General features: G+C 46.0%; 1 protein-coding gene across 2 annotated transcripts; it reads right to left on the minus strand.

The window, feature by feature from the left end:
• Positions 1 to 567: 567 nt before the first annotated feature.
• TMEM139 (transmembrane protein 139) lies at positions 568 to 2409 on the minus strand. 2 transcript variants are annotated; one of them, XM_070046326.1, is made up of 3 exons: positions 2400 to 2409; positions 1181 to 1430; positions 568 to 965 (listed from the first exon to the last, which is right to left on the minus strand). In XM_070046326.1, the coding sequence occupies exons 2-3, from the start codon at positions 1411 to 1413 to the stop codon at positions 572 to 574; spliced, it is 627 nt and encodes a 208-aa protein (XP_069902427.1). In that variant the 5' UTR covers positions 1414 to 1430; positions 2400 to 2409; the 3' UTR covers positions 568 to 571. The 2 variants fall into 2 exon arrangements, with proteins under 2 accessions (XP_069902427.1, XP_030709927.1); XM_030854067.3 differs by lacking the exon at positions 2400 to 2409 and having other exon boundaries at positions 1181 to 1506.
• Positions 2410 to 14640: the final 12231 nt, after the last annotated feature.

Here is a 14640-nt window from a genome sequence, read left to right on the forward strand (position 1 = left end):
AAGACAGAAATTGAGAGATATGTGCATGAACTGGCTTCTGTTGCCTTGTATTGAAAACACAAGGGCTATGGGATCAGAAGAGCAGAATTTAAGACATTTGTGTGTTATTTACTAGCAGTGTGCCCCTGTGCAAATTATCAATTTTTTCTGACCCTTAGGATCCTCGTTTTTCAAATGAGGACAATAATACCTCATTTTTGTGATCTAATAGAGGCAAAGCACCTGGAACAGAAGCAACAGAGCTGTCACTCAGATATTGTTTCTTTTCTTCCTTCACTAGATTCTCTGGAATCTCCTCATCTCACCCTCAGTCTAACTCTGGAAATACCAGGTATGGGGTAGGTCACTGAATATTGCCTGAAGACTCAAATTGTGCCGCCTACATCCCTGGGATGTGCCACTGTAAAACTGGGAAGGGCTCACCATAGCCTCACTCCCCTCTGGGTTAAAGTCATCATTTGTGACATCCAGGTGGAGACGCAGTTCCTGACACATAACAGGCACTGGGAAGCACTGTTCGAATGAATGACTGGGTCTGGTGCAGAAAGACGACATATCCTGGGAAAGTCCTTTAGTGGGGTGTCCAGTTGTTTCCATAGAAAACATCATCATCGAGGTGACCAAAGCTGACATCGTAGGCAGGGGGTGGAGTAAGAGGTTCCAATTTGGGGGGCACCCACAAGCTCTGCAGATCAGGAACAGTGGACGCAACTCGTGGTCCCCGAAGCCGCAGGCTGACTGGAGGTCTTCCAGGGCTTCCTGAGATCACAGACCCCTCTGAGCCCACTCGCCTGTCCAGTCTGGCTCTCCTGGGCTCCTCTGGATGGCTAGGCTGTCTCACCTCAAGTTCTGGGGGGATTACAACACTGGTGTAGGAGGGTGGTTGATCCGCCCCTGGGGGGTGGCACTGTGATTCCAACACTGTGGCCTCTTCATAGGTTGGCACCTCAAAGGCTTCATTGTCCCTGAAGGGGGGGGGAGAAATAAGGTCATTAGTGGCTTCCTGAAAGAAGCCTGTTTTCCCTTTTCTATCTTCTACCAGCAAAAGACCCCTCCACTAGCCCCTGACCCTGATACCAGTGACAGGGGGAAAGCAGAGGCTGTCCGCCTAAAGTCTAGAGGGACACATGGAGAATGGGTCCACATGTAATCCTCCAATCCTGCCCACCCCTTAACTCACCGTGCATTGCTTGAGGCCCCTGGGCTCTCGGTCTGCACTGATCGAGACCCCCATTCCAAAACACAGGCCAGGAGGCAGGCCAACAAAAAGAAGCCACCCAAGGTGAGAAAGAAATAAGCAACAGGGGCGATGTCCGGCCGTATCCCCAGGAAAGCCAGCCCCAGGAGGAAGGAGGTGCAACACAGGAAGAGAAGCGGCTTCTCCAGAGTCCCCCAGAATTGGCTTGGCACCATGGCCCCTCCCCAGGCTCCTGCAAAAAGACACACAGCTGTTGTGTCTAAACTAGCAATTGGCATCACCGCTAGGTTAGATTTCAAAGTAAGCATATCAGACACCTTTGTTTGGGTTTGTTTCTTCTATCTCAAATCAAATAAAGGGCCCAAAGAAGTGATCTGCAGGGTCCCTTCAGCTCTGGGATTCTCTCTAGGATCACACTGTTGTCCCAGGGTATCAGTATGTGTGGAATAGCCAGGAACCAGCCCGGAAGTTCTGACTCCCAGCCCTCATGTGAGTTTACCATGTCAGAGCCCTACGTTCCTTACTTTTAACTTCTTCCCTATGGTCTCCCTTCCGTCTCTGTATTTCTACCCATTCCAGGATCCAGTCCTAGGCAGGCCCTGCCTGGGGCCTCAGGACTCACGGCATCTCTGGAATCCAGGTGATAGGCGGGCCCCACCCTTTATTATTGCTTGCAACGAACATCCACCCCCCACCTGCCCAGTCTGAGTCCCTCAGTCTGACCTTGTAGGGCGCCACTTACCCTGTCTTCCCATTTGCTCCCGTCAGCCCCACGCTCCAGTTGGAGGGAGAAAGTGCACATAGACACAACAAAGCCACAGGACACAACTACCTGAGAATCTTACAGACAGAGGTCTAAGGCGATAGAGGTCTAGGGCAATGGACAGAGGCCCAGATGATTCTTGACCTCTCCGTGCCCCATGGCTGTCACGGTCCCCCGCTCTCTACCGGCCCTCACTCGGTAAACTCGGATTTCAAGTTTCCTGCCTGGAGTTATTAGCACAGGGGCTGGGAGGCTGGTGGGGCGAAGCCTTTTCATCCCCCTGCAACACAACAGCAGCACCTAGGCAGCCACTACCCCCAGCCAGCCTGTCAGGAGTTCCCTGAGCTCTGCAGAGGAAGGAGTCGCCGATTCTACAAAGGGGCCAGACCGCCTCCTTACATGCCAGCCCCAAAGCCACGACCCTCCTGCCCCTCTTACCAGCGTTAGGAGTTCCTCCCTCACCTGTCTCACCAGACTGCAAGGTAGGTAGGTTGTAGGGGGGGTTTGGGAGGAGGAGACGGGGTGGCGCCCACTGGTTCCACCCACTTTTCTGCCCCAATCCTGCGCGAGATTCCTCCTCCCCCTTTCTGCTGAAGGCTGAACTCCTACTACTGCCCCACCTTGATTTTTCTGCCTCTTATTTACTCCACCCATCCCCTACAGCACCCTAAAGAGAGTCCTCCCCAAACTCACCCCCAGTGATGTTTGTACTTCGGCCCAGAGTGAAATTTACATTTCTTCTCCCTTCTCAATGCGCTTGGTATTCCGAGCAGATTGCATTATATTTAGGTAATACGTTTTGTGCCTGGGAGCAGAGGCCACGGTTTATTTGATCTCTGCGGATCACGCAGTGCTTTGCACACCGTAAGCACTACCGTGGACATGGAATGATGTGTCCTACTTCTGCTGCCAAAGTACCATTTCTGTAAGTTCCTTGTTTTCTGCAGACCTGTAAGACGTGTTGTGTATGCTTCTTGGCCCAGTTAACTCTTGATTCTTCACGGGCCACCTCCGAGGTGACGCCTGCTGCAGAGACTGTCTCCACTGCGTCTGCACGGCGTTCCTTCCTCCCCTGCCCACACCTTTTCCTGCTATATAGTGACGTTCTGTTTACACACCTTCCTTCTGAAACTGAGCAGGACCCTGAGGAGCCCTCCTGGGTACAAAAGCCTTTCTGGGTCCCCTGTTTCTTGTTGGTAGGAAAAAGCCTTTAGCCTCCGAGACTTTCCCTGAGTTTCAAAGGGCAGATTTAAACAGTTTCTAATTACGGAGGGAAGGCAATGTAGACACCGTGGAGGAGCAGTCAGGAAACAATAGTTCTGCGATAAAGCCAAGTCCCGGTTCCTCCTCAAGGGATATAGTGACAACATACCCTTGAGTTCTTCTACCGGAGCTAAGGCCTCCTCCCAGGTGGAGGATGGTAACTTCAGGCTGTGCACAGAATTCCTGGAGCATCGCCCTGTTACCTTACCACCAACCAATCAGAGGAAGGTCGCACACCTCACAGCCCTCACCTCGTATTTTGCCTTTGAAAACTCTTCCCCCAAACCATCGGGGAGTTCAGGTCTTTTGAGCAAGTGCTGCTCTTTCTTCTTGCACAGCCCTGGCAATAACTTTTCTCTGCCCCAAACGCTGACGTTTGGGCTTCTTGGGCCTCACTGTGGAGCCGACAAGCGAACCTGTGTTGGGCAACACTTCTGTTGTGAGCTTCTCAAGGTGAGTAGTGTCAACCATCCTGAATCTTTGAAGCTAACACAGTTCCTGACACGTGGTAGGTGCTCCCTGAACACAGCTGAGTGCTCTCATTGGAAGGCTCCCGTTCCACCTGGGCTCACCACACACTGGGGATCTGGAACCCACTCTTTTCAGTTATGGATCTAGTAGTAAGTCTGGGTGAGGCAGGTGCTGGAGGCGTACTTTGTTCTTGAGACGGGGCTGGACTCTGTGCCTTCAGAATGTTACTAGTGGACAAACCGAAGGGGTAGCAGTCCTGGGGCACAGCCAGGGCTACTGCAGCGGAGGATGTGTGGAGTTGGGGGGGTGCGGAAGAGAGAGGAGGAGAACAGAAATGACATGGATGAGAGTGAGTGTGCCTGGGGTTGTGTGTGTAAGTAGTGGTGGGGTGTCAGTGTCGATTCTCTGCCCCAGACTGACAACGGAGAGGGAGGTGATCGACGTAACAGGAAGGCTATGATAGTCTAAATGAGCCGTGTCTCTCTAGGAAGTGGGAATGCAGGGTGGGAGTGTAACAGGGAAGAGAGCCAATTTTGACTCCGTGTGGGATCTGTTTCTTTGACTTTAGCCTTTCTCATTGCTTTTGTTATTATAATCATACATAATGGCCTGCCTCTGGGAACCCTACCCACCTGTGAATGGCTGCGAGAGAGAAGAAATCAACACATCCCCTCCCCGAGGCTGGCCATTCCAAGCGATGTTTTGCGAGACTGATAGTCCTTTTTACTTTACTTCCTCCCCGCCCAGGAGCCTCTCTCTCTCTATTCTACCTTTTTACTTTACTTCCCTCTCTGATTCTACAAAAGAAACTGGCATCCAGACCCCAATAAGATGTTTTTTGGGGGGACCCTAGTCCGCCATCTTCTCGGTCTACCGGCTTTCCGAATAAAGTCGTGTTCCTTGCCTCAACACCTTGCCTCCCGATTTGTTGGCCCATCGTGTGGCGAGCACAGGGAGCTTGGACTTAGTAAGAGGAGGAGAGCTGGTTGTTATGAAACCGGAGGGAAGGGGTCAGGGCACAACCTTTGAAAGCATGACATAGCCCGAGGACGTGACATAGACTGATTAGAACCAAATGGGTCCAAGATGGCGGACAAGTCAACTTCCACTAGACCTGAGCCTCACGATACACTCACTGTAACACATCAGCAAGCTAAATGACACCACCCACAGGCGCCATGACAGTTCCGAGACCCACCGTAAGGATCAAAAAGTGGGCGGTGGCCCAATGCCTGGAAATCCCCGCCCCTTCCCAAAATAGCTGGAATACTCCTCCCACTCATTAGCCTAGGAAATTACCCACTCCTACAAAAACTGACAACCCCATACCCTGGTGCCTTTCTCACCTTCTGAGATAGCCCACAGTCTATGGAGTGTGTTTCTCTCTAAATAAATCCACTTCTTATCTATCCGTTTGTCTCTCACTGAATTCTTTCTGCGATGAGACATCAAGAACGGAGCTTCATTAAGTCCTGAAACCAGGTGTGTGATCTCAGTTGGAAGACTGTGGGTTCTGGCCGGGTTTGAGTCCCAGCTGCATGGGTTCGAATCCCAGTCTGAGGGGCATGGTTTCAGTTGCAGCTGGCCCTTTAAATCTGCGAGTTCCGCATTGACTCACATTCATCCCACCTCACATAGAAAATATTCATAAAAAAAAAAATCTAGAAAGTTCCAACAAGCGAAACTTGAATTTGCTGAGTGCTGGCAACTGTTTATATAACATTTATATTGTATTTACAGCTATTACAAATCATTTACATTGTTGGGTATTATAAGTAACATAGAGATGGTTTGTTTTTTTTTTTTGAAGATGTGGGGGGTAGGAGTTTATTAATTAATTTATTTTTGCTATGTTGGGTCTTCGTTTCTGTGCGAGGGCTTTCTCTAGTTGTGGCAAGTGGGGACCACTCTTCATCGCGGTGCGCGGGCCTCTCACTATCGCGGCCTCTCTTGTTGCGGAGCACAGGCCCCAGACGCGCAGCCTCAGTAGTTGTGGCTCACGGGCCTAGTTGCTCCGTGGCATGTGGGATCCTCCCAGACCAGGGCTCGAACCCGTGTTCCCTGCATTGGCAGGCAGACACTCAACCGTTGCGCCACCAGGGAAGCCCCATAGAGATGGTTTTAAAGTGTACAGGAGGATGTGCTGGGTTGTATGCAAATGCTACACCATTTTATATAAGGGACTTGAGCATCCTCAGATTTTGAGCATTTGTAGGGTTTCACTCCAGTGTGTACTCTATGATATCCAATGAGATGTGAGCTTTGAATGAAGGCTTTTCCACATTCATCGCATTTGGGGGTCCTGGAACCAATCCCTTATCAATACTGAGGGATGAATATCTTGTTTCCACCAATTTTCTTACTATTCAGCTCATAAGGAGAAAGTATGGCTGGGATCAGAAGGACCTACAGTGAATATATTAATAGAAGGAAATTGGCCAAGAGTCACTGGTATGCAATGATAGGCTTAGTTAAGGAGTGAGCTCTGGGGGGTTTGGGGAGTGTCGGCTGAGAGGTAAGAGGGCCAAAGGGTGAAGGCCTGAAAGTCTACAGTGTGAAAAGTCATGCAGCCTGGGTGAGGTGGGACCTTTGTAGCTTAAGGCTCTTGGTTGCTAGAAGGAGTCTGCACTAGAGAGATTTGTTAAGTAAGAACTGGATCCAAATCATAGGGGCTGGACTGCTGTCTGGCTGTGCCCTACAATATATTCTCTATTTCAATAATTTTAAATAGATTTTCTAAAAATTCCATTTTTTAAAAAATATAAAATGTTAAAAAATATTTAAAGGCTAAAGAAAAAAGTGTCCACAATCTCATTACCCTAACATGGCCACTTAAAATTTCTATACATTTCTTCCAGTCTGTTCACACACAAACCAGAATATACTCTAGTTGAGATCAGAGTATGTTCACCATTTTGTTATCTTTAAAAAAACTTTTAACATTGTAACAGAATTGCCTTTTGATATAGTTTTTCTTGTAGTAATTTCTAACAGCCAATAAGATAATATTTTATTGAATGGATATACCATAATTTAACAGACCTTTATATTATGTTATTCAATAACATTGAGTTTATTTTATTCAATTTTTCTTTTTTTTTCCTCTTGGTCATCAAAATTAATGCTTTAAGAGACAAAAAAATAGATTAGTGGTTGCTAAGGGCTGGAGAGAGGCAGGAATAGGAAGTAACTGTGAATGGATTTATTGCTTTGGGTTAATGAAAATGTTTTCTAATTAGGTAGTAATGATGCTTGTACAACTCTGTGAATATACCAAAAATACCCCACAACGCATTGAATTTTACACTTTAAAGGGGTGAATTGTACCTCTATAAAGCTGTTTAAAAAATATAATTCTGAAAAAAGAAAAAAAAAACGCACAACAAAAAATATAATTCTGGGCTTCCCTGGTGGCACAGTGGTTAAGAATCCACCTACCAATGCAGGGGACACGTGTTCGAGCCCTGGTCTGGGAAGATCCCACGTGCCACGGAGCAACTAAGCCCATGAGCCACAACTACTGAAGCCCGTGTGCCACAACTACTGAGCCCGCGTGCCTAGAGCTCATGGTGCTCCACAACAAGAGAAGCCACTGCAGTGAGAAGCCTGCGCACCACAGCGGAAGAGTATCCCCCACTCGCCACAACTAGAGAAAAGCCCGTGCGCAGCAAAGAAGACCCAAAGCAGCAAAAAAAAAAAAAAAAAATTTATATATATATATATATATAAAATTCTATCTTCTTGGGTGTAGTTTTTCCTTCTTTTGGGGTTATTTCCTCCAGCTGAATTCTAAAGGATGTCATTACTGAGACAAGCATGGTGAAAGTTTTTATTGCCCTGAATGCATGTGGCCAAACTCCTTCCCCAAGTTTTTACTTTCCTTTTTTCTTTATCAACTTAGTATCCTTAGCAGAATATGAATTCACCACTTAATTCAATTGTCTTTCCGCTTTCTACTTGCCAGCTTCCCACAAAGCACCTGGCTAGAGGTTGGAACTCTCCTCTTGGCTGGTCTACCACACTGCCTCATCTTGGAGGATAATGGTGCAGGGAAGTGGGTGGTCAGGGGAAAAGGGAGAAGTGCAGATAATCCACAGACTTCCTGGGAAGGGTCACGGGTGTCTACCGCTGTGTGCTGCTGTGTCTCCAGATTTCTGTGGTTTTGTGTTTCTGACTCTGGATCTGTTTTATACTTACAGCCAACGTGTGTGGAGTGTTTTGTACGTACTGCTCATTGTGCTAAATGCTTTACACAAATTAGGTAACTTAAAATATAATGTAATAAGGGGTAGTTATTATATCATTTTGTAGGTGAGGTCAGAGACTTGAGAAAAATACATAGCTAATCGAGGGTGGGTCAAGATTTGAACCCACAGTCCCAGTCCAGAGCACTGGCTCTTAACCACTATGTCATCCAACTCTTAACACTTTTTTTTTTGGCTGCCTAATTTAACACAACACCTATGACATTCTAAGATTGTTGCCCTGGTCTTCCCTGGAGGAGTGGTTAGATGCCATTTCCCCCATTGTTTGTCGTCTTAAGAAAAAACTGATTTTCAGGTAGCAAAAGAGAATATCAGAAGATAAAATAAGGTTATTGGCCTATAAAGCAAGATTAGGAAATTAAGATTGTAGTCTCTATCAGGATGCTCATCTTTTATGAGCTAATTAAGACTGATTATAAAAAGTAACATTTTAACTGAACAGCTCTTAGAAGCCTCATGTGCACGTGACTTCTTCTAACACAGTGTTGGTGGTAGAAACAATTTGGTCCACATCCACAATCTCATTTGATCCTTAATAACAATCGTGGGGTAAATCTGATTATCATTTTCATGTTACAGAGGAGGAAACCAGCTCAGAGAAAGCCCATGATTTGTTTAGTTAGAATCAAACTCAGAATCTTGATCTTTTAACTCTGTTGAGGGTTTTTTCTTCTGTGTTAGTTGCCTTACAGCTCCTCCAAATGGGTAGGGAAGGTGGTTAAATGATATAACAGGAAGTAAATCAGAAACATTGCTATTTTGGGGACGGAAATGCTTTCAAAGAATCCTCAAGTATGTAAGGATAAATATTACCCTCACCAGCTAGTTGTAACATTGTACAAAGCTCACTGGGAATGAACTGAGTGAACAATGGTGTTCAGTGCTGTCAGGTATTCAGCACTATGCCACAAAAAGCAACCCTGAAATTTAAGAAACTGAGTGTGGTTTTTGCCAAGTAACAAAAAGCATTGTTTTTATTAGAAAATTCTACAGGTAGTGGCAACAGTGTCCCACATAACTGTGTCCCCATACATGAGATAATAGGGCTGTATTGTGGTTAATCACATATTTTTTGGAGATGGCCAAGCCAGGTTTCAAATCTCAGCTCTACCACTTAACTGTGTGACCTTGGGTAAGTACTTAACCTTTCTGGGCTTCAGTTTCTAATTTGTAAATTGGTGAAAATAAGCCCAAGCTTATCACCCCTTTCCCACCCCGTTCCTGCAGCCCGGCTATGACCCAGGAGCTACAGCCAAAGTCTGAGTGTAATGGCCACACCAGGGACCCACCAACAGGGCCACCATCCTGTCACAGGGACTGGATTTCACTGTGGAGCACTTGTTTGTAACTTACATTGTACATCGTCCTCTGCTAATCTCTAGTTATCTATGCAGGAAATGTAACACTTTTGATCTTGGTCTCCAGGATTTTCTGAGGTGGATAGAAAGATGACAGCCTGACACGCTGTATGAAAGAGTTAATGATTTAGTTTAGCTTAGTTTAGTTTTGTTTTGCGGTACGGGGGCCTCTCACTGTTGTGGCCTCTCCCGTGGCGGAGCACAGGCTCCGGACGCGCAGGCTCAGCGGCCATGGCTCACAGGCCCAGCCGCTCCGCGGCATGTGGGATCTTCCTGGACCGGGGTACGAACCCGTGTCCCCTGCATCGGCAGGCGGACTCTCAACCACTGCGCCGCCAGGGAAGCCCAAGAGTTAATGATTAAACACAGTATCTGAGATAGTATCAATGTGTGAAAGTATCAATGTGTGGATATTAACACTTTTTTTTTTTTTTTTTTTTTTGCTGTACGCGGTCCTCTCACTGTTGTGGCCTCTCCCGTTGCAGAGCACAGGCTCTGGACGCGCAGGCCCAGCGGCCATGGCTCACGGGCCCAGCTGCTCTGCGGCACACGGGATCCTCCCGGACCGGGGCACGAACCCGCGTCCCCTGCATCGGCAGGCGGACTCTCAACCACTGCGCCAACAGGGAAGCCCATATTAACAAATTTTTTTAAACATAAAACTTAAAGATATAGATTACTAAAGATAATTATTTTAGTTAAAAAAATAATCTATACTCATAGTATACATTTCAACAGTTAAAAAGGATTAGAGGGGCTTCTAATTTCATTATACTTTATTACATATCTATCCATCACTTTATCCATCAATATATCTTATTTTTTGATACATTTCAAAGTAGGCTGCAGACATCAGCACACTTCCACCTAGCTACTTCAGCGTGCATAAAAGTAACAAGAATTAAATACTAGTTTACAGTTAACTTTTTTTTTTAAAGTAAAATTTGCATGCAGTGAATTGCACAGATTTTAACTGGACCATTCCATGAGTTTTGATAAAATTTACATTGGTGTAACCCAAACTCCAATCAAGATAGGAAACATTACTATCACCCAGAAAGTTCCATCATTCCCCTTCCCACTCAACCCCATAGGCAAAAAGATGTTCAATATTGTTAGGGAAATGGAAATTCAAATCACAATGAGATACCACTACACACCAATCAGAAAAGGTAAAATAAGAAATTGTAATAACACCAAATGCTGGTGAGGATGTGGAAAAATTGGATCACTCATGAATTGCCGGTGTGAAGGGAAAATGGTATGGCTACTCCGGAAAAGTCGAGCACTTTCTTTACAACACTAAACATTCGCTTACCACATGACTCAGCAACTACTCCTGGGCATCTACCCCAGAGAAATGAAAATTCATGTGCACACACAAACCTGTACATGCATGTTCATGGCAGCTTTACCTGGGATAGCCCCTGTGATATTGTGATTGATAAGATATATATATATACATTTATATACACGTATTTGGATATTCAGATGACCAAAATATATTTCTCACATATATGTGGTTTTAGTCCACAGTTCCTGGCTCACAGCTTCCAAAAGCCTTGTAATTTCCTAAGCGTTGACAGTGATAAGGGTGTCTTTTGTGAATGAAGTGACTTTTAGAAGCACCTGAAGATCGGGGGGGGGGGGGGCCTGGTTGCCAGGAGAACCAACCAAGTGATTAGAGGGTTGGAATTTTCAGTTCCACTCCCTGATTTCTGGGGAGGAGAGAGGAGCTTGAGGTTAAATCCATTGCCATTGGCCAGAGATTTCGTCAATCATGACTATGTAATGAAGTCTCCATAAAAACCCCATTTTCGGAGAGCTTCCACAATGGGAGACCAGGATGCTTCCATGTGCCACCATGCTGGTGCCCAAGCTCCAGAGGACAAAAGCTCCTTTGTTCAGGACCTCACCCTATGTATCCTTCATCTCCATGAGGACAGAAGCTCCTTTGTTCAGGACCTTGCCCTATGTATCTCTTCATCTGGGTTTTGAATCATATCCTTTAATATACTTTTATAATAAATCAGTAATCTAGTGAGTAAATGGGTTTTATTGAGTTCTGTGAGCCGTTCTAGCAAATTAATTAAACCCGAGAAGGGGGTCATGGGAACCTCTGGTTTATAACCAGTCTGTCAGAAGCACAGGTGACGACCTGGACTTGCACCTGGAAGTGGAGGGTGGTCTTACACGTGGAATGTAATGCTATCTCCGGGTAGATAGTGTCGGAATGGAGTTGAATTCTTGAAAACCCTGCTGGCATCCGAAAATTGCTTGCTGGTGTGGGAAAGCCTACACACACACAAACACACAAACACACTCACGCTGGAATTTGAAATTTTTCAGCCCCAAAGTGGAAACAACTTAAATGTCCTTCAACAGGTTAAACAAACTGGCACATCCATACCAAGGAACAGGACTCAGCAACAAAAAGAAAAAAGCTACAAACTACAGAGACACATAGTACCTTGGGTGGACCTCAGGGGGTTATGCTGAGTGAAAACAAGCCAATCTGATTCCGTTCATACAGCCCTCGTAAAACGACAACTATGTGAACAGATCGTGGTTGCCAAGGGTTAGGGAAGTGGGGAGGGAGGGAGGGAGGTGGCTATAGCTACGAAAAGGGCAGTATGAGGGTTCCCTAAGCTGGAAGCATTCTGTGTCTAGACTGTGGTTGTGGTGACATGAGTCTACAGGTTATAAAATTATACGGAATTAAACACAGACACACAAATGTGTGCATATCAAACTGACGAAATCTGAATGAGGTTGATGGATTGTATCAATGCCAATTTTCTGGTTGTGTTATTGTACCAGACACGCAAGATGTCACCATTGGGGAAACTGGATGAAGGGTATATGGAATCTCTGTATTATGCCTGACATTTGTGTTAAAAAAAAAAAAAAGGGCATTTCTCAAAGCATACACAAAAAAGTGAAGAGTGGGAAAGGGAGAACTCTTCACTTTTCATTTCACACCTTGCTCTGTTTTTTGTTTTTGTTTTACCACATGCATGCAATACTTTGTTGTCTTTAATTACCACTTGTGTTTTGGTTCTGTAAAAAAATATCACTTTTGGGACTTCCCTGGTGGTCCAGTGGTAAAGAATCCACCTTCCAATTCAGGGGACGTGGGTTTGATCCCTGGTCAGGGAACTAAGACCCTACCTGCCGTGGGAAAACTAAGACCACATGCCACAACTACTGAGCTCACGTGCCTCAGCGAGAGAGCCCACGTGCTGCAAACTACAGAGCCCACAGCGCCCTGGAGGCCGCACGCCATAGCTAGAGAGAAGCCCGCACACCACAATTAGAGAGAAGCCCGTGATGCTGGCGCACTGCAACAAAGACACATGCAGCCAAAAAAAAAAAAAAAAAAATATATATATATATATAATTTTAAAGAATTTTACCTAAAAAAGTTGTGTTTTAGAAGCATAACATTATTTGGTAAGCTTGGAATTTGAATTACAACACAAGGAAGTGGTTCAGTATTGAATTCTGAGCATTGACATAATTGCAAATTTTATATTACAACTGTTGATCAGAAGGAGAGGAGAGGAAGCAACTAAGCATGAAACGGTTTAAATTATAGAAAAGAGTGTTCCTTAACTGAAATAAAATATAGCTGCATTTGGAGGCTTTTCCTTTTCTCGCTGTGATGGTTAGTTTTATGTGGCAAGTTGACTGTGCTAACGGATGCCCAAATTGCTGATAAAACATAATTTCTGGGTGTGCCTGCGAGGGTGTTTCCAGAAGAGATTAGCATTTGAATCCGTAGAAGAGGTGGTTCTCACCAATGCGGGTTTTCATCATCCAATCCATTGAGGGCCCGAAGAGCACAAAAAGGCAGAAGGGAGAATTTGCTCTGTTTGAACGGAGACAGCCATCTTCTCCTTCCCTCGGACATTGGCTCTCCTGGTTCTCAGGCCTTTGAACTTGGACTGGAACTGACCCCAGCTTTCCTGGGCATCCAGCTTGCAGATGGCAAATGATGGGACTCCTCAGCTTCCGCAGTCATGTGAGCCAATACCTCACAATAAATCTTTCTATATATTTATAAACATCCTATTGATTCTTTTTGGGAAAACCCTAATATAATCATTTTTTATTCTATTTGGCATAAGTTCAGACATTAAAATCTAGATCACACGTGTTAAGGATTAGTCTAGAAATTGTCTCATTCCTTCAGTGAAGATTAAATTCTTCTATTGGATTAGAAAAATAGGATGCTAGGACTTCCCTGGTGGCACAGTGGTTAAGAATCCGCCTGCCAATGCAGGGAACATGGGTTTGAGCCCTGGTCCGGGAAGATCCCACATGCCGTGGAGCAGCTGAGCCCGTGCGCCACAACTGCTGAGCCTGTGCTCTAAAGCCCATGAGCCACAACTACTGAGCCCACATGCCACAACTACTGAAGCCCACGCACCTAGAGCCCGTGCTCAACAAGAGAAGCACACGCACCACAACGAAGAGCAGCCCCTGTACGCCGCAACTAGAGAAAGCCCGCCTGCAGCAGCGAAGACCCAACGCAGCCAATAAATAAATGAATGAATGAATGAATGAATAAAAAAAGAGTACTACTCTTAAAAAAAAGAAAAAGAAAAATAGGATGCTAGAGCCTTTAAAGGAAGAGTGGCCAGGACTGGGAAATCTGCCTCTACAATAAGAGATTATACCACATTAGTCTGGGATGACAAAGAAGTCCAGACCCTATCGAAACACAAGGCATTCTGATGATCGTACACTGGGCACAGAAAGAGCAGGGACTTTGGATTAATAACTGGGGGAGTGGGAAAGCTACTGGTTTGTGTGGGAGGGAACAGGGGTCATAATAGGCCGGGAGAAAGGCCTGACTTTTCCTTGGGATCTGCTTTGTGGGTGAGGGGAAGGAACCATAAGGGGATGAGCAACGTCTTCAGGCCATGGCAGCTCCGGCCAGTCTCCTTGCCTGGCCTTGTCCTGGTTAGCGTAGCTGGACCCCGTTTACATATCTGGATGCAAGCTCAGTCATGCTCTGGCTCCCTCCAGCCTTCATTCCCCAGGGGCTTCTGGCCCCAGCCCTGTCTCAGGCACCACGGCTGGTCAGAAGACAGTGCCCACTCCATCCGGCTTAGTTTTCTGTCTCTGACAGACTCAGGAAGCTTCTGTAGAAGAGAAAGAGGGACTGTTTCCTGCTCCATCCACATAACCTGCCCCAAGGTGGGCAGGGGGCTGGGAGCACACAGTTAGCTGCTCTTCTCAAGCACCTAGAATGGCCAGGTGTGATCGCAGGAACAAGAACACACAAACACCAGAGAAGACACAGACCCAGAAATA

This window comes from Globicephala melas, chromosome 9, assembly GCF_963455315.2.
Source record: "Globicephala melas chromosome 9, mGloMel1.2, whole genome shotgun sequence".
In the NCBI taxonomy this organism is placed as follows: domain Eukaryota; kingdom Metazoa; phylum Chordata; class Mammalia; order Artiodactyla; family Delphinidae; genus Globicephala; species Globicephala melas.